Source organism: Perca flavescens, chromosome 2, assembly GCF_004354835.1.
Source record: "Perca flavescens isolate YP-PL-M2 chromosome 2, PFLA_1.0, whole genome shotgun sequence".
In the NCBI taxonomy this organism is placed as follows: Eukaryota; Metazoa; Chordata; class Actinopteri; order Perciformes; family Percidae; genus Perca; species Perca flavescens.
Window position 1 is genome coordinate 7,703,133 of NC_041332.1, and position 18,021 is coordinate 7,721,153.

Sequence of the window (18,021 nt, forward strand, 5' to 3'; positions counted from 1 at the left end):
CCCCACCCCACCCCCCGTCTGGCATCGGAGGCTCCAGACTTGCCTGGCCATGCTGTGGCTCCACGTGTCCTCCACGACCACGATACTAAAAACGCTACAGAACGGGAGTACGGGGAGGACAGGAAAAGAAAACCTGGGACGTTACCCAAACAGCCAAGGGTGGGACTCGGCTGATGAGGATATACGGGCCAAAGATGTGACTGTACAGAGACCGTTGAATGAGCCCGGGAAATCAAACTCCCCTCCGTATATTCTTTGATGACACAACTTTAAACACCGAGCCCATCTCCGACTGGGAAGATGTCTCTCCGTGTTCACTTTCATCTCTGGGAGAAAAGAACCAACTTGGCATAACAGGAATTGAACAACCAATCACTCGTTTGCTCCCTATTTCTCCCCCAAGATCCGAAAGCCATGTTGTCTGTGTACGTGCTCAGCTTAGTTGGATGGCAGCCTAATGGCAGTTAACCTGGATTCAGTGGCTTGATGAATGTCTTAACTGCTGAGCGAGAAGTACAGAGGCGCTAGTGTCCCCGGGCAGAGCCACTATATCCTAGGAATATGGATTTGTTGAGGACTTTGAAGACCATTCAACATCCATTTGGCCCTCCTAGTTTTTTTTTTTGAGGCTAGTTGCCTGCCAAAGTTTGTATGATTTACTAAACATATTGCATCTTCACATTTCTCGGCACTAGGGCCCCGGGACGACATGCGATTCTTTCACGATACACGTCTGCCGATTTGGATTTTTCATTTATTGCGATTCTAGGAGTATCGCGATTCGACAGTATTGGGTATTGCGACTTTTCCTTCTCTAACAAATGCAAGAGTAGAATAATACACTTTTAGAGACAATGTATCATGAGACGTTTCTAAAAAAAAAAAAAAAAAAAAAAAAAAAAACTTATTTTCTAAGAAGAATGCACAGACATGTATTTCATTTGTAAAGAAGAGCAGAACATGGATTTTGTGCTTTTTCAGCTTTTGCTCTGCTTTGCTGTAAACCGATATGATGGCGGCACCGCACGCAAAGGAAATATTTAGGTGAATTATGGTTAAAATAATAAATATCGATTCTGAGGAAAAGAATCAATCTAAAAACAATCGTCGCAACAAAACAAATCATGATACACACGCAAATCGATTTTTTTTTTACCCCCACCCCTAGTGTGCACATATGATCTCGGAGTATGTTCAGGTGACAAATTGGAACGTGACCTTCAAATCACAGTCGCAAACGAGAGCGAGTAAAAGGCGAAGAAGCTTTCACTCAGCTGTGAAGTGATTTTTTTTTTTTTTTTTTTTTTTTTCGTTTCACCTTAAATCTCAGTTATCAAAATCCCTCCTTTTGCCACCATCTGGCAGTTGAAACGTTCACACACACCCCCCCAAAAAAGTGATTTTTGCATAGCACTTGAGCGCGAGGCGATATCATCGTGTGTGCAGCAGTTTCCGCCATCAAAGATAGTGTTTCATCTACACCTCCGTCCCCGAACGGGATGATTTTCCTCAGAAGCCGGCCGGCCGCAGAGCTCGGCTCTCTCTGATTGCGCTTTGATACTTGAACGCCACTGTTGTCCCGCCAAGACCTCCGTCCAGCACCGATGTTTATCAGAGGAACGACAGAGCCAAGATGCATTTCAGCTGAAGTAAGCGGAGAGAGCTGCCCAGTGTTTGGATAAAGCAGATGAAGGCCCTGGAGGTCTGATATAAACGGATGCCGTCAGATTTCTGAATGCAATAACTCCACGAAAAAGAAGAAGAAGCAGGTCTTATGCCATTGGTCAAAATAGAGGCTGGGACATGGCAAAAAAAAAAGTACGGACAGGATCTCATTATTTGTTAAATAGGGCTGCATCTAACTGTTCATTTCATTGTCGATTCATCTGTTGATCATTTTCTCGATTAGTCGTTTGGTCTCTAAAATGGCGGAAAATGTCAATCAGCGTTTTCCCAAAAAGCCCAAGATGACAGTCCTCAAATGTCTTGTTTTGTCCACAACTCAAAGATATTCAGTTTTAAGAAGCTGGAATCAGAGAAATGACTCAAAAGGCTTAATCGATTATCAAAATAGTTGACCATTTAGTCGACAACTGTGTGACAACCGTGTTAAAGGCCCAGTGTGTAACGTGTTTAGTTGTTCACTATCAAAATCTGTGTTGCCCGTTCACCAACTTGTCCTTTTTCATGAATATTTACCACCACCATCAATTCCAAGTATTCCTATTGGCTTGAACTTTTCCGTTTGCGTTCGCATGAACTGGGGTAGACACTCCATATTCATGCTCCATCTTGAAATACATTAGCCTGTAAGGGACATACAGGACGTACTGCTCCGCCTTTTAATGTTTTCTCTGTCACACGATAAACTCACAGGTGCTGCTAACGCTGCTAACGGGTATCGTAGCTTCCCGGCCCCCGGCAACTTTGAAGAAGGAAACATGGAGGACCACACGGATTCAAAATCCAAATTTCAGGAACAGGAGTCTTCTTCTTTTTGAAGTGTGAAGGCTACCGTAGCTGTAATACGTACCTTGAACTGCGTGGCGCCAGAGAGATGATTTCTCATCTCAACGCTAGATGGGAGAAATTCCCAAACATTGGACCTTTAAAACATCTGATATGGTTTAGGGTTAGGGTTTTCAAAATGAACTTCTTTAAAGCCATTTTGAGGGAAAAAAAAGCCTGAAAACTCTGAAAAGAGAAGGCCGATTTTACTCATTGTTTTTACATTTACTGTATTTCATAGCTGTAACTGAAGCCACTGTTTTGATGTTTTTCTATTAGTCAGCCTTGGCATTGCGTTTTGTGCTGACTGCTGTGCGACAGACCATGACGATGCAAATATGGGTCTGAGAAGCAGCTGGTGAAACCTCCTGAGAAGTTAAAACGTGTTGATCCCACGGTGGGATTTTTTTTTTTTTTTTTTTTTCTTGTCAACAATTCTGATTTGTAATTAATTGTTGCCGATTTAAGTAAGAGGTGTGGAGCACGACTCGTCAAAAAAAGAAAAGCGCTGTTTTTTTTTATAAGCTAAAATGTGATTCACACATTTTTTTTTTTCCTCCCCCTTATTTTTCTGTTCGTCTTGACACAGATGAGTTGTGACACGTCCCCGTCAAGCTGTCGGTGCGTGTTTGTAACCTCCGTCTCCTCGTCTCTACTTCAAAACCACTTTTCCACTCGTGAGTCCTGCACCGGTTAACGGGAGTTTACAGCAGCCAACGGAGTGACATGTAAACGCTGACAGAGTCCTTTCTCTTCTGTTTTTATTCCCCTCACACGGCGAGGTAACTGTGGATCTCGTTCCCATTCATCCTGATGTGGTTTCCAGGATTTTCTTTTGTTGTTGTTGCTGCTCCTCTGATGTTTTTGACTCGTGAATAAAGGGACCAATGGTTAACAGTGTCTTTCCGGAGCTTGGGCATTGTGCAATGTTGAACAGTAATTCACTGAAGGGGGACACTTGACTTTGATGTTTTTAATTACTGTACCTTTTAACATCAATGTGAATAGGAACAATCCCAAATCGAATAAAGGATTCTTTAGTAATAAAATCTTGAGTCTTGGCTGTTGTGTGTGTGTGCTCTGCCATAACCCTTGTGTGGTCCTTCGGGTCCTTGTGACCCAATGGACAAAACAAGGGTTAATACAGCACCTTAGTGCTTGTTTGTACAACATTTTGGCCAGCTTAAACTGTGTTTAAATGTGCTCTAGAAACAAACTTTCTTACTTACTTTACAAGAGACAGGGTTTAGAGAGCAATTCTCAACAAAATAAACGGAAGTACATAACCCTTGTGTTGACCTTTTGGGTCCCGGTGACCTGAAGGACAACACAAGGGTGGGTGTAGGATTGTGGGGCGCTATAAGCCTCACAGACACTCCACCTTTATGCCGCCAACAACCAAAATTGGTTCTCTTTGGATATAAAGTCAGAAACCATAGGGCAGGGATGCTCAACTTGCTTTGCCAGTGGGCCAGTTAATAAACATAATATTTATCAGATAAAAACCTTGCATACAACAATTGTCGTTTGGCAAATTAAACAAAGTGGTTTAGGATTGGTATGAGGTGGCAAAATAAAGGCAAATTCATCCGTCCATTTTCTTTTATTGAATTGCCTTTTTTTCCAACCCTTTAACCTTTGCCGTCCTCTCTCATCTTTGCCAAGCGCTAAGTCATGTCGCAGTAGCTCCACACAGGTCAGCTATACGCAGGGGTTGTTCTAGGATTTAGGGGAAACTTAGGCGGTGTCCTCATCTAGGATTGGGGGGGGGGGGGTAGAAGCTCTTCCTGAGTCTCTCGGTGCAGGCCTGGTGTATCCGGCCCGTTCTTCCGGACCTCACCAGGGAGGAAACGCTGTTACCCGTGTGGTTTAAATCTTAATGATCCTCTTAGCCTTTTTCTTGCAGCGTCCATCGAAACACTCTGCAGCTCTCTACCTTTAAAGGTCCCATATTGTAAAACGTTAGAGATTTAAGTGTCTTTTTTTATTTATTTATTAGAAATCCGAGTCAAGGTGCTACATAAATACTGTGAAAGTATCAAAATGCTCAACCCACAGTATTTCCGTATTCAGAAACTGTGCCTTTAAACAAGTTGCAGGGAACGTGATGTCAGATATACTCTACACAGGTAGAAAATGCCGCTACAATGCTGTTACAGTCATTACCCGGCTGCAATGACGGCGGAGAGACGCAAATGGCGCAGATGCAGAAGACCCGGAAACGCTGACCAATCAGAGCACACTTTTTTTCGGGCGGTGGCCTTAAAGAGAAGCGTGCTAAAACGGAGCGTTTCAGACAGAGGGTGAATACAGGTATATTTAGAGGGAAGAATGCGTTTCTTTAACATTAAAGCATGTAAACATGCTCTAGTAGAAACCCAGAATACAAGGATGAACCTGAAAACTGGCCTGATATGGGACCTTTAAAAGTACTTGGACAAAAATTTGAAACATCTACAACTCACGGACAGCTGGGCAACCGTAAGCAATGATGCCAGAGACGGATATTTTAGAACTTGTGCAAATGAAACAAAAACTATCAAGTGAAATTTTGAATTTTTTTAACAAATTGGGTTTAATGCAGGGTAAAGCTCTGGGATTAGACATATGTCCTCACACAACCTGGGATTAAGTAGAACAGTTGCTCCTATGTAAGACAACACTGAGGGCTAAAATTCCCCATAAACTGAAGGAGACTGATCGGCAGTTGGCGCTTTTCTCCACAAAACTGGTATGAGTTGGATCCTGCGTGGGTGAATCGTTGCCCAGCCTGTCAAGCAATCATTGCCAGTGCACGCCAAAACGTACAAAGGGCTCTATCTTTGCTTTCATTCCTTCAGGAAGAAGTTAAAAAATAAAAAAGAAGCTACTTTCAGGACAGATGCAGTAACTGTGTGTGACCTGCTGGCGGTGCTGTGCAGCATTTATGAACATCCTGAGATGTAAATGAGCAGAAAACACAAGCAGCAACACCTTAAATTGGTCTGACTGCCTCACACAACACCTGACAACTTGCAATTAGCGAGTCAAAGTCAGCAAAGTGCTCTAAGGCGGATTTGTGAAATAAAATAATCACTTTTGCCGTCATTACAGGAAAATGTCACCACATGCTGCAGCGAGCACTTCATCTTCTCTGAACTAACATTAAAAGGAAACACAGACCCATTTTTTTTATTTTAAAAATATACTTTTAATACAACAGCTGCATATAAATATTAAAATATACATTATACAGGTGTACAGTACACTCACACAAAACAAAAAATATTAGGCTTCTATTTGTACGGCACTTCTTGTATTTTTTTTTTTTCTTTTTTCTTTTTCTTTATTTTCTTAAAGGTTACATACTGACGAAGGAATTGTACATAAAAATGTGTTAATGCGTTAAAAGGTCCGAAGTATTACTGTAGTATTGTGGTTACGGAAAAAGACGGACAGAAAAAGGAAGAAGAGAAGTAAAGGTTGCTGTACATTATATGACATGGGTATTATTGTGGAATGTTTGCTAGTCTCTCGGTTTTCCTTTCCTGTTTTCAGATGGATTGAAGACCCAGCGGGGATGTGATTACTCCGTCTTTATTCTCAACACGGGAAGCCTTCGCTTAATACCGACAAGGTATATCATTTCATTTCTAACGAGACGCCTCACGTCCGCAGCCGGCCTCTGATCCCGACAGAAACGACTGACTTGGTTTTGGTTAAAGCCGCGAGGTGCGTCTCAGCTGCCTCGCACGTGTCGTCGTTCCATTTGAGATCCAGAGCCGAGCACCTGTGTTTTTCTCTCTGTACAGCTTCTACCACCCACTGTTCATGTAGAACACACCGCCAAATCAACATGGAATATGTGTGTCCGTAGATTAGGGTTAGACCAGGGCCGTAACTTTGGGTTTAACATGGGGGGGGATCTCCATCTATCTAGGGAGGTCCCGGGACATGTATGCATGCATTGTAAGTGACCAAAAACATCAGAAAACTTAAAACTCGACAAATCTGGAAAAGGCGGCAAAAAGTCTGAAAAAGGCAACAAAAATGTTACAAAAACTGTCGGAAAGAAATGACAAAAACATTCCAAAAAAGCCACAAAAACCTTGGAAAAAGAACAGTTTTGATCATTTTTGTTGTTGAAAAAACCATCCACCCCAGTGAATTATGCCTATGGATTAGTCGCTCATGAGTTTGGTATTTCACGAATTTAACCAGATGTAACATTTGAATTAACTCTCTTATCTTTGGACAGAGCCAGGCTAGCCGTTTCCCCCCTTGTTTCCACTGTTTTATGCTAAGCTAAGCCAACCATCTGCTGGCAGTGGCTTCATGTTTAACACACAGCTATGAGATAGCATTTTTTTTTTTTTTTTTTTTTTTTTTTTTCGGATTTCCCAAAATTTCAAACTATTCCTTTAAACATTAAAACTGTGCCGTCTGGCTGCCTGAATTCAAAGCAGTCAAGCAGACCAACGATGTCATACATCTTTCAAAAACTTTGAGGGGACAAATTTACTGCAAGCGGTCTAATAATCATGAATTCATTAAGTGTAATATAGACCAACCATTTCCCAAAACAGGGAAGGTATTTGAAGGTAATCGTCAATAACTGTTGATTTGGATCCAAACAACGTTCTGTCCACTGCAGAATAAAACTGATTTTTTTTGTTTTGTTCCAGGCATAAACATAATTTGAAAAAGTTGTATTATTAGTTCTGTTTATTAATGCTATTTATCTGGGGATAAACCAATCCAACAAGGCACAAATATAGAAATCTCCGGTGTAAACTACCCAAAACTGTCCTGCAATGGCAGTTGTAATATTGGGCCTGGACCCCCCCACCCCCGTCCCCTCCTTTTTGTAAAGTTCTAGTGAAGATATTGTTATGATATGAAACTAGATGACCTTATCCATCCATGTCATGCTAAAATGTCAAAAAGGGGCTAAATAATGCTAATCTGGCAAGGGAAAAACTCGCATGGGCATTTACAAAAGGGGGTCCCTTGACCTCTCACCTCAAGATATCTGAGTGAAAACGGATTACGTGGGTACCCACAATGCCCACTTCATGGTAAGCCCATGCTGTTTTGGGCATATATGGTATCCCTTAAACTCGCATGTACCCATTAAAATGGTCTAGAACCGCCACTGAGTAAAGTGGCGGTTCCCATAAAGAAACCAGGTTTTTCCGGGTCTTTAAATGACCTTCTGGGTTGTTGAAAGATCGTCAGAGATTTTAGACATTTCATAAAAACAGATGCTCAGCTGTGTGACTCGAATGTAGTGACCAAACATGAGAGGCTAAAAAAAAACTGGAGCCTAGCTTCAGCCAGTTCCACAAAACCTTCGGCTTCACGTGGACCAGCGGGTCTAAACCGACACCTATCCCCCCCCCCCCCAATCAGGCTTCTTCCCAGATGGAGGCTTCCAGGGTCAGAGACAAAAAGAGATGCGGGACATCCAGACGCAGGCTGCAGCAGCAAGCGGCAGCGATAGCTCCTCATCGTCCTCTGCAGCTGTCAGAACGGGACAGGGGAGGAGGGGGTGGGTGAGGGGCGGGAGGGGATTAAGAGGTTTGGGATAAACTATCCCGAGGCCGTGGCTAAGTGGCGTTTCCCTCTGCCCGGAGGCCCGCGGCCTTTGAAACCGGAGAAGCCCACAGTGTCTCCGACAATGTGAGCGCTGAGGCAGAGTGAGGACAGGCTACCGGGGGGGGGGGTCAGCAGCGTCCCACCAGTGTAGGCTTACTGATGGGTCCATTCAGCCCGCCGGGCAACAACCACACCGCGCTCACATGAAAGGTTGGTGAAGGGAGGGAGGGAGAGAGGGAGGCCGACAGCTCCTCCCGGTCCAAGTCACCCCGACGCTAACGTCTCCGTGCGTCTTAATCGACTCAACTTGAAGAGTTTTCCCAGGCAGGGACTATTTTTCAAACTGTCGATATCTTAAACACGAGTATATATCAGCACCGGCACAAAGTGAAAGGGAAATGCCTCTTTGCAAGTTAGGAAGCTGGAAAAAAAAAAAAAAAAAAAATGTCAAAGCTATCTAGCCAATTAGGGTGCAGCCAACAATCAATGCATCTTTGTTATTGTTCAGTCTGTAAAATATCAGAAAATTGTGAAAAATCACAAGTTCCAAGAGCCCAGACGGTTGGTTTTTTTCCGAAGATATTCAATTTGAAATGATGTAAAACAAAGACGTGCAGCATATTCTAAGATAACAGGAAACAGCTGGTGTTTGTTTTAAATGACTTGAATGATGAACACTGATTATCAAAATTGTTCTTTCATCCCAATTTTGTGTTGACTGACCGGGCCAAAAAAGATCAATAAGCATGGTAATTAGTGAGCTGTAGAGGTGCTGGTAGGTGGACTGTGTTGTCTCCAGCCAGAGCCAGGCTAGCTGTTTCAAGTCGTTATGCTATGCTAAGCCAAGCTAAGCTAACCGATTACTGGCTGTAGCTGCATATTTCCCATCGCGGACGTGAGAGTGGTGTTTTTTTTTTGCGAGTCAAATTCCTTAGCGGACACTGGCACATTGATAAATGGCAGATCCGACTTTCACTATGAGGTTGAGGCCGAACTTTCTGTCTCAGGAAAAGAAAAAAAAGACAAGAAGCCAGTGAGCACATCAGACCGAGTTTCGGGACGGTTTACTTCTCTCTGTGTCTCGCGGACGGTGACACTCAACGAGGAAGTAACTCTGATTACAGTCGTCCCGGTTTTATGCAAAGTCATGGTCCATATCAGGTCAGATTTGGCTAAATTTGGGAGCCGAGAGCATCGGTTCTGTGCTCTTTTAAAAACCCAGCGGTTCCTTGGTTGACCCTGTAATGACCAGCACGGAGGCAGGCAGCTCCAGAGACAGTCACCAAACAGCAGACATCTTTGGGAAAAAAAATAAAAAATAATTCCTGATACAAACGTGTTTCCTTAAAGAGGAATAATGCTACGGTTTCAATTCAAGCCTCGAGCGAGAGCTCACAAGTCGCGTGAAAATCCGGCGTCATGTCTTGCTTGTTGTTTTTGGATCTGTGGCAGGAATTCGCCGTGTTAACTAGTTGCTTTTTTCTTTTTTGGCATATAGACAAACGTACACGGCAGATGGCGTTTTCTGTCACGAGACGCCACTTTGGGAGGAGCGACGACAATCGGGACAAACGCGTGCATTCAAAGTGGAATCCCTCTTAAACCCCCAAAGACCTCGTTCTCCTCCGAGGTGACAGATGGGAACATTTTAAAAACGTCACCGAAATGAACATTGGAGGGGTGAGTTAGGGAACCACTTCTCTCTTTCTTTTTGCTGGAAAAAACGATCACATGAAAACCTGACCGGGTTTCTGTGGCGATGTTTACAAAAAGAAAAAGGACTGGGTGGCTTTAGAGCTTCGGGGTGCTTTTTTTTTTTTTTAGCAAAAAAGCAGCAGACCTCCACGATGAAACCCGTTCCAGCTGAACGACAGGAAGCCTCCTGTTTACAGTACAGTTCTACACTCGTGCAACCATGTGCCACATTCCCCAGAATTTAAAAAACAAGGAAACGGGAGACAAACTGCCCCTGAACTCTGCCGTCCACTTTTTTTTTTATTTTTTTTTTTTTTTAAAACATGACCACGAGCGAGACCTCGAGGGGGGTGAAGAGGGTAAGGTTCACCCCTGCTCTCCTGGTTGAGACAGGAAATGGAGTTTTTTTTCCATAGGAGAGAGGGTGTGTTACAGCGCAGCAGCTTTTTGGAACGCAGCCCAGACGGGAGCTCGTCAAGGTTGAAAAAACATGAAATAAAAAAAAAGGGGGGGGGGAGAGAGAGGGGGGGGCGGGGTGATTGCTTAACTAGCAGACACTTATATTTCCCAGAGTTGATGTTCACAGGAACCAGGTGCCAGCTACTGTTATCACGTATGGATTTGAATATTTTGGTTGACTTGTTTTTGGCTGTAATATGTGATCGGACACGGACACAGGCCTGCAGTTTTTTTTTCGTCTTCTTTTTTTGTGAGGCCAAGCTGGGAGCAGAAGTCATGGGTTACGTCCCCCCACCTCGTAATAGGGTTCAAGCTCGGGCATAATCACACAGGTCCCTGTGGCTTTAAGCTCCAGGCACTTCAGAAAGGCGTCATTATGCAAACAAACTGCCTATTACAACAGCACATGCTCGCAGGCTAAAACCCAGTCAGCAGTTAGTGCCTGATGCCTCCGCTCAGGTTTGCATTGCCTTTATTTTTTTTTTTTTCTCATTTTCTTTTTTTTTCATACAGTAGCACCATACTGAAACTAACCGAGAGCGCTCGGTAACAAAGCGCTAAGCGCCCACAACAAGCCTCTCAAACAATCTGTCTTTAGACAAAAGGTGCCAAGAGCCTTTTATTTTATTATTTTTTTTTTTGCTTTCGGAGGATCTGAAGCCCTCTTTGAAGGTGCTTAGTTGCTCTTACCACAGTGCAATTCAAAGGGTCAAGGGGACTTTTTTTTTTTTTTTTTTTTTTTTTTTTTTTTTTGTCTTTCTTTCATTTTTTTCTTTTTAACGTCCAACAACATTTAGAGACCTTGGACAAGGTTGGACTACAGTGTCAGCAAAGACCACAGAAGAAAGGCAAATTTCAAAAAACTCTCAAGACAACCCCACCATGTGGGCTGTGTGGCATTGCCAAATAACAACAACAAAAAGAAAAATCATAATTAAAAAAAAATACAAATGAAACATTATTTGCTTTCTAGATCTACAATATTTTTTTTTCTCTATTTGTCATTGCAATTCAGGAAGGTGCGCTACATAATCCGGTCAGGGGTTGAGGAGAGGGCTTGAGGGAAGTTATTGAGGACACTTCCCTTTTGTTTTTTTTGTGGATCAAAATAAAGCCGCCGCAGAGAAGCTAAAAAGGAGCACCCCAGGCTGCCGAGCTAAAAAAGCCGACGAAACCAGAAACTGTCATTTCCTGTCTGTCTGTCTGTCTGTCTGTCTGTCTGTCACACCACGGCCTCTCAGGTCCGTGACAGTAGTGCATTTAGGTGAAGGGGATTAAAAGTCCATCCTCTGAAGATGCATGCAGGTAAACATGACAACAATGAGAATATTTCCCAAAAACAGAACGATGTGTTAATGGTTGGCAGCATCTGGAGCAGTGAGAGCTTTTGGTGTCTGAGTGGTTCAGCAGTATCTTTGGTCAGTTTGAATTAAGGTGCAGTTTTCTCTTTCTTTCTTTTCTTATTCTTTTTTAAACTTTGCTTACATTTTGATGGGGTGAAGTGGGAGTTGAAGAGGGTGGATGGGAGGGTTATTAAAGCTCAGAGGACTTTTTTTTTTTGTCCAAAACAAACACGTTGTTGTTTCCATTAACAGCTGGTCTGGCATCGGGACTCCCGTCACTTGTTACCGACCTTTTTTTTGTTTTTAGATGCCGATGCAATCCGAATGGTGTGCAAGCGCTTCTATAGGAGCCCAGCCAAATAAAAAAAATAAAATAAAAAAGCACACACCCACTCCTTTGTCTTCCAGGCCTGGGGCTCCTCCCACTTCCTTAATTTTTTTTTTTTTTTTTAAAGCACTTCCTCTATCCTCAAATGCCCTCTCGCCCTCACCTCACTAGCGGCCCCCCTGCCGACAACTACGACCATCTACAAAAACAGTGCAATGTCTATTCATAGGCACACTGGGGTACGAATACAGCACAAAGAGGGAGAGAGGAACACTATACACCCATACAGTATGTTACATCTCGCACACACACACGCACACACACAGACAGACAGACAGACAGACAGACAGAGACGTCAGCAGCAGCAGCTCTGGCCTCGTGGTGGTTGTGGTGCAGCCTGCAGAGACAGAGCGGTGAAGACGGCTACTGTTTTGGAGGGGAGAGGACCAGGACCACGGTGGCATTTTACTCCCATTTTGTTTAGGCTATTTCTTCCTCCTCCTCCTTTTTCCTCCCCCAGCATCTCCACCTCTTCATCGCTTCACTCCTACTCGAAATGTGTACATGGTGGGAGTGGAAGCTTGGTCAGGTCAGGTTGCTTGGTTGGTGCTGGGAGGGGAAGGGGTGGAAAGAGGGAGGAGGGGGAGGAAGAGGAAGAGGAGAGGGAGGAGGAGGAGGGGGAGGATGCTGGGTGAGTTTTGTTTATCCCGCCGCCTCATCCCCTCCCTGCGGGGGCTCTTTGCGCCCGCGCTGGCCTCCCGCGCTGGCCGCCAAAATCCTCTGCACAAAGTCTTTGGTCCGCCCGGCAACTAAAGGACCTGCAGTTGCCATGGAAATAAATTAGACAGTGCGATGGAAAGAAAAAGGACAAGACAGAAATAGCTCCCTAAAAGACGAATGTGAATGTGGCAGAATATTTCACGTTTTATTAAATAGCTACAAGAACAGACACCCAAAACTAAAAGAAGCAGTGCTGTAGTGACTGCAATGCTGCTTTCTCGGTTGTGAACTTTAATCTGCGAGTTTTTGAGTCTTTTTAAAGTATTTGGTGATAAACATGTTTATTAAAAGGTCCCATGGCATGAAAAATTCACTTTATGAGGTTTTATAACATTAATATGAGTTCCCCCAGCCTGCCTATGGCCCCCCAGTGGCTAGAAATGGTGATAGGTGTAAACCGAGCCCTGGGTATCCTGCTCTGCCTTTGAGAAAATGAAAGCTCAGATGGACCAATCAGGAATCTTCTCCTTATGAGGTCATAAGGAGCAAGGTTACCTCCCCTTTCTCTGCTTTGCCCACCCAGAGAATTTGGCCCACCCATGAGAAAGAGAGACATCATGGCTTTCAAACGAGCAAAGTGGCAGTTGGTCAAGGCCACACCCCCAGCCTCCACCTTGCCCCCCGCCCCCCTCTCTCCTCCTCAATAGCTACAGACACAGAAATGGTACATCCTAAGGAAAGCTCATTGTGGGACTGGCTCTAGTGGCTGTAATTCTGCACCAAGGCTGAATTTCAGGAAAGAGACTTCAGATACAGTATTAGGGGACCACTAAGGCCTATATAAAAGAGACTTCAGATACAGTATTAGGGGACCACTAAGGTCTATATAAAAGAGACTTCAGATACAGTATTAGGGGACCACTAAGGTCTATATAAAAGAGACTTCAGATACAGTATTAGGGGACCTCTAAGGTCTATATAAAAGAGACTTCAGATACAGTATTAGGGGACCACTAAGGCCTATATAAAAGAGACTTCAGATACAGTATTAGGGGACCACTAAGGTCTATATAAAAGAGAATTTAGATACAGTATTAGGGGACCACTAAGGTCTATATAAAAGAGACTTCAGATACAGTATTAGGGGACCACTAAGGTCTATATAAAAGAGAATTTAGATACAGTATTAGGGGACCACTAAGGTCTATATAAAAGAGACTTCAGATACAGTATTAGGGGACCACTAAGGTCTATATAAAAGAGACTTCAGATACAGTATTAGGGGACCACTAAGGGCTATATAAAAGAGACTTCAGATACAGTATTAGGGGACCACTAAGGGCTATATAAAAGAGACTTCAGATACAGTATTAGGGGACCACTAAGGTCTATATAAAAGAGACTTCAGATACAGTATTAGGGGACCACTAAGGGCTATATAAAAGCATCCAAAGAGCACCATGTCATGGGACCTTTAAAATGTACAACTTAAGAGGACAATTTTCAGAATCAGAAAATGTAATGCCGAATGAATTGGAAGTGGACTGCACACAGTTTAGTCAGAAGCTAGTTCATGTGACAATCAGTGGAACAAAATACACATAATTAAGTTTACTGCCTATTTCAAGCTTCTATTTGTATTAGGACTGCACGATATGAGGAAAATATGCGATATGCGATGACGTTGTTGAATATCGCTATAACGATATTACTTAAATGAACAGATATTAAAAGTGTCGTCAGTTCTGCATTTCTGCTGTTTTCAGCTTGTTGTATTTTAAACGAACAAATGGAAATCATTTCTAACATTCTGTTATTGAACAAATTGAACACTGAATTATATATAAAAGGCACCGCTTTTTTGCTGATATTTTCTTTCTTCTAACAAAAAGAAATCTCACTATATGTCGCAGCCTTTTGCAATGTGTTTATTGCGGCAGTTGATATTGCCATGATGATAACAAAACAATATATTTTGCAGCCCTAATTTGTATGGCGTTACATGAAACATGTTATATGCTAACAATGTTAGCACGAAGCTCCACAAGCATTTTTAACCAGCGAGACGTCAGTGGTTTGGAGGCTCTTTGTATTTATCTCATAACAGGCCAAAACATAGGCATTTCTTTTAAGATTTGGGGAGTTGCCGTGTTTGTGTGTCTCACCGCTGGAGTCTCGGAGGATGTCTTCCAGGCGCTGGGTCATCCCTCGCTCGTCCGTGTCCTCCTCCCCGCTGCTCTCCACCCGCAGTCGGATCACCTCCTTGATCCGCAGCAGCGCTCCCAGCAGGTTCTCTGTGCAACGGAAAAACATTATACCAAATATTATTTGGGCATTTTATGCATTTATTGGATAGGACAGCTTAGAAATGAAAGGAGAGAGAGAGGGAATGACATGCAGCAAAGGGCCACAGGTCAGAACCAAACCCGTGGCCACTGCGGCGAGGACTGTGCCTCTGTATATGGGCGCACTCTCCACCAGGTGAGCTACCAAGGCGCCCTAAATGTTCTATTTTGTTATTTTATATTTTATTATTTAAACTTTATATTTCTGTTTGCCTGTGATTTAACTGTGACATTGAGAGCTGCTGAACTGTGTTTCGTTGTTACAATAAAATGTAATACAATATAACAAATTAAAATACAAGAAAAATTTAAATACAAATAGAAAACACAACAATCAACCATAAAAACCCCTCGACTAACTAAAAGCCTGCTTGAATAGCAGAGTCTTCAATTGCTTTTTAAAAGATTCGACAGAATTCACACAACGTAGAGAGGGAGGCAAGACATTCCCCAGGATAGGAGCCACTGCTTGGAATGATCGATCCCCTCTAGTTTTAAAATGAGTGCGGGGAACCACTAACAGCTCCTGACCTAATGACCTCAGACTACAGGTGAGAGTATGAAGCTGAATCAAGTCAGAGATGTAGGGAGGAACTTGACCGTACAGGGCTCTAAAAGTAAGGACCAGGATTTTAAATTGTATTCTATACCGGACTGGTAACCAGTGAAGTGAAGCTAAAACAGGTGTGATGTGTGCTCTTTTGTTAATGTGAGTTAAAAGCCTTGCGGCAGAGTCCAGAGTTCAAGCTCCTTCTTACTGAAACAGGTAAACAGACTGTTACAGTAATCTAAACGAGAGGAAATGAAAGCATGAATGATCATCTCCAACTCACCCTTTGACAATAGTGTTCTTACAGTAATTTGGAAATATTCCTCGGTTGGAAGAAACAGTTTCTAACTAATTGTTTAGAGTGGAGCTCCAAGGACATGGCTGAATCAAAAACAACACCTAAGCTGCTGACGCTCGGCTGGACAGACGAGCCTAAGTCCCCAATATGCTGCTTTATTTGAGGGATTCTACATTCAAGGACGATAATTAGTGATTTGGTTTTATCTGAATTCAGAAGCAAAAACTTGTCACATAACCACTGTTTGATATTAGTCAAGCAGTTGATTAAAGAAGACAATTTATAGAACTCAGTTTCCTTAAACGAGCAGTACAGTTGAATATCATCTGCATACAGATGGTAAGATATGTTGCTAAATTGACTAATTATCTATCCTAGACAAAATATGTACAAGAGGAACAGAACAGGTCCCAAGACAGAACCCTGAGGTACCCCACACGACAACTCTGCAGTTTCAGACATGATCTGATTCTCATATACACTAAAACTTCTACCTTCTACATCGTCACAAGTGGTCAAGTCATCTTTGCTCAAGTCCCCAGTAAGTCTCAAGTAATTTGGGCCAAGTCTCAAGCAAGGAAGGGAAGTCACAGGTTATTAGTTAAGGCAGTTTGCGCTGCTGCCGCTGCATAGCATGCTTGATAGTTTAGACATAAACCTGACAAAATTAAATTATATTATTTTACATTTATAACCGCTAACATTCAAACATATGTATGCGCGCAACTCATCCGAGTCATCATGCAAGTCAGGTCAAGTCTCGAGTCAGTGGCTTACACGTCCAAGTCGAGTCTCAAGTAATTTATTTTTGGTCAAGGCATGTCGCAGGTCATCAAAACGCTGACTCGAGTCGACTTGAGTCCAAGTCTCTACTGCCAGTGGCCGACAGATCAGACTGGGCCTGCAGCGGGCAGCTTCCCCGGTGGGAATGTGCAATGATAACAATCATCAGCCCCTTCTGGGATTCTGGCTCCCTCCCCCCAGTCGGGGTCATGTGACCTGGTGTCGCCATGACACCCATCCTGTCAGTGTCGTATGGATCAGATTTCTCTTTAGTCCAAACGCTCGTCTCAGCGGGGAGTGTTGTGTGTGTGTGTGGGTGGACCACAGTGAATAGTATAGATCAGATCTTTATTGTCATTGTTTTCAACAACAAAACGCAGTTAGCAGCTCTCAATATGACAATTAAATTAAAACAGAAATATAAAGTTGAAATACTAAAATATAAAATAGAACATTTAAATAGTAAAATAGAAAATAACAAAATAGAAAATTTAAATCGCAAAATATAACAATCAAGATAAATAAACACGATGAGGTGGCACTATATACATAATGTTAGTAAAGTTTATACCAGGAGAGGGGTCTGTCTGGCCTTTCTTTTTTTTTTTAAACCCTCCCAACATCACACCACACCAAACCCCCCCACACACACACACACACACACACACACAGTTGAAGTTTCCTGTTGAAACTGCTGCTGAGCATGTAGGCCGTGTTTTGTATAAATGCAAATTACAGAGATGGAGTGTGAGGTTGAGCCCTGAGTGTGTTTTGGCTTCCTGCCAGTGGGACAAAAATTTTGAGGGAGCCGCAACTGGAAGCCTTTGCACTGAAACGCTGGTCCGGGAATCAGGAATGACTGGAATGTTCAAAAAATGGGAGGAACAAAAAAAAAAAAAAAAAAAAGGACAAAGACAAGTTGGATACTGGTCGGGGTTGAATTCAAAGAGATTAAACTAAACCGGAGAAGGAGGAGGAGGAAGAGGGGGGAAGGAGGAGGAGGAGGAGGAGGAGGAGGAGGAGGACCGGGCTGACACATTTGGCAGAGTAGAAGTGTTGATTATCTTGTTACTATCAGGTTTCTGCAGTAACATGATTTCAAAGTGGCCTTGAAAAGATGCTCTCTCAGTAATTTATAGCTTAATTTGCATTTTATTCTTATTAAAAAAAGGAGAGGTCCGATCATGTCAGCTTTATAGCACCGCAGCCATGAGATGTGTTAGCGAAATGAGCCGTTTGGCTTCGTTGCGATTCTATCCATGATGATTGTAACTGCTGCCGTGTGTAAAATCAATCCATTGATTTGGGAACTTGGTATTCCTCACTAGAAAATCCATTAACGTGGTTACATTTCTGATAAAGACACCTATTTCTAAAATGTAGACAAATTCACACCGTAAGAAAGAAAACTGGGT

General features: G+C 42.9%; 1 protein-coding gene across 1 annotated transcript in view; it reads right to left on the bottom strand.

Annotated features, from left to right (window-relative positions):
- Positions 1 to 10,098: 10,098 nt before the first annotated feature.
- Positions 10,099 to 18,021, bottom strand: part of LOC114545867 (CREB3 regulatory factor) — a 31,432-nt gene continuing 23,509 nt past the window's right edge. The window contains exons 8-9 of the mRNA XM_028564424.1: positions 14,796 to 14,924; positions 10,099 to 12,728 (exon numbers count right to left, since the gene is read on the bottom strand). Coding sequence (XP_028420225.1) covers positions 12,613 to 12,728; positions 14,796 to 14,924 — 245 coding nt within the window. The 3' untranslated portion in view covers positions 10,099 to 12,612. The remainder of the gene's footprint in view (positions 12,729 to 14,795; positions 14,925 to 18,021) is intronic.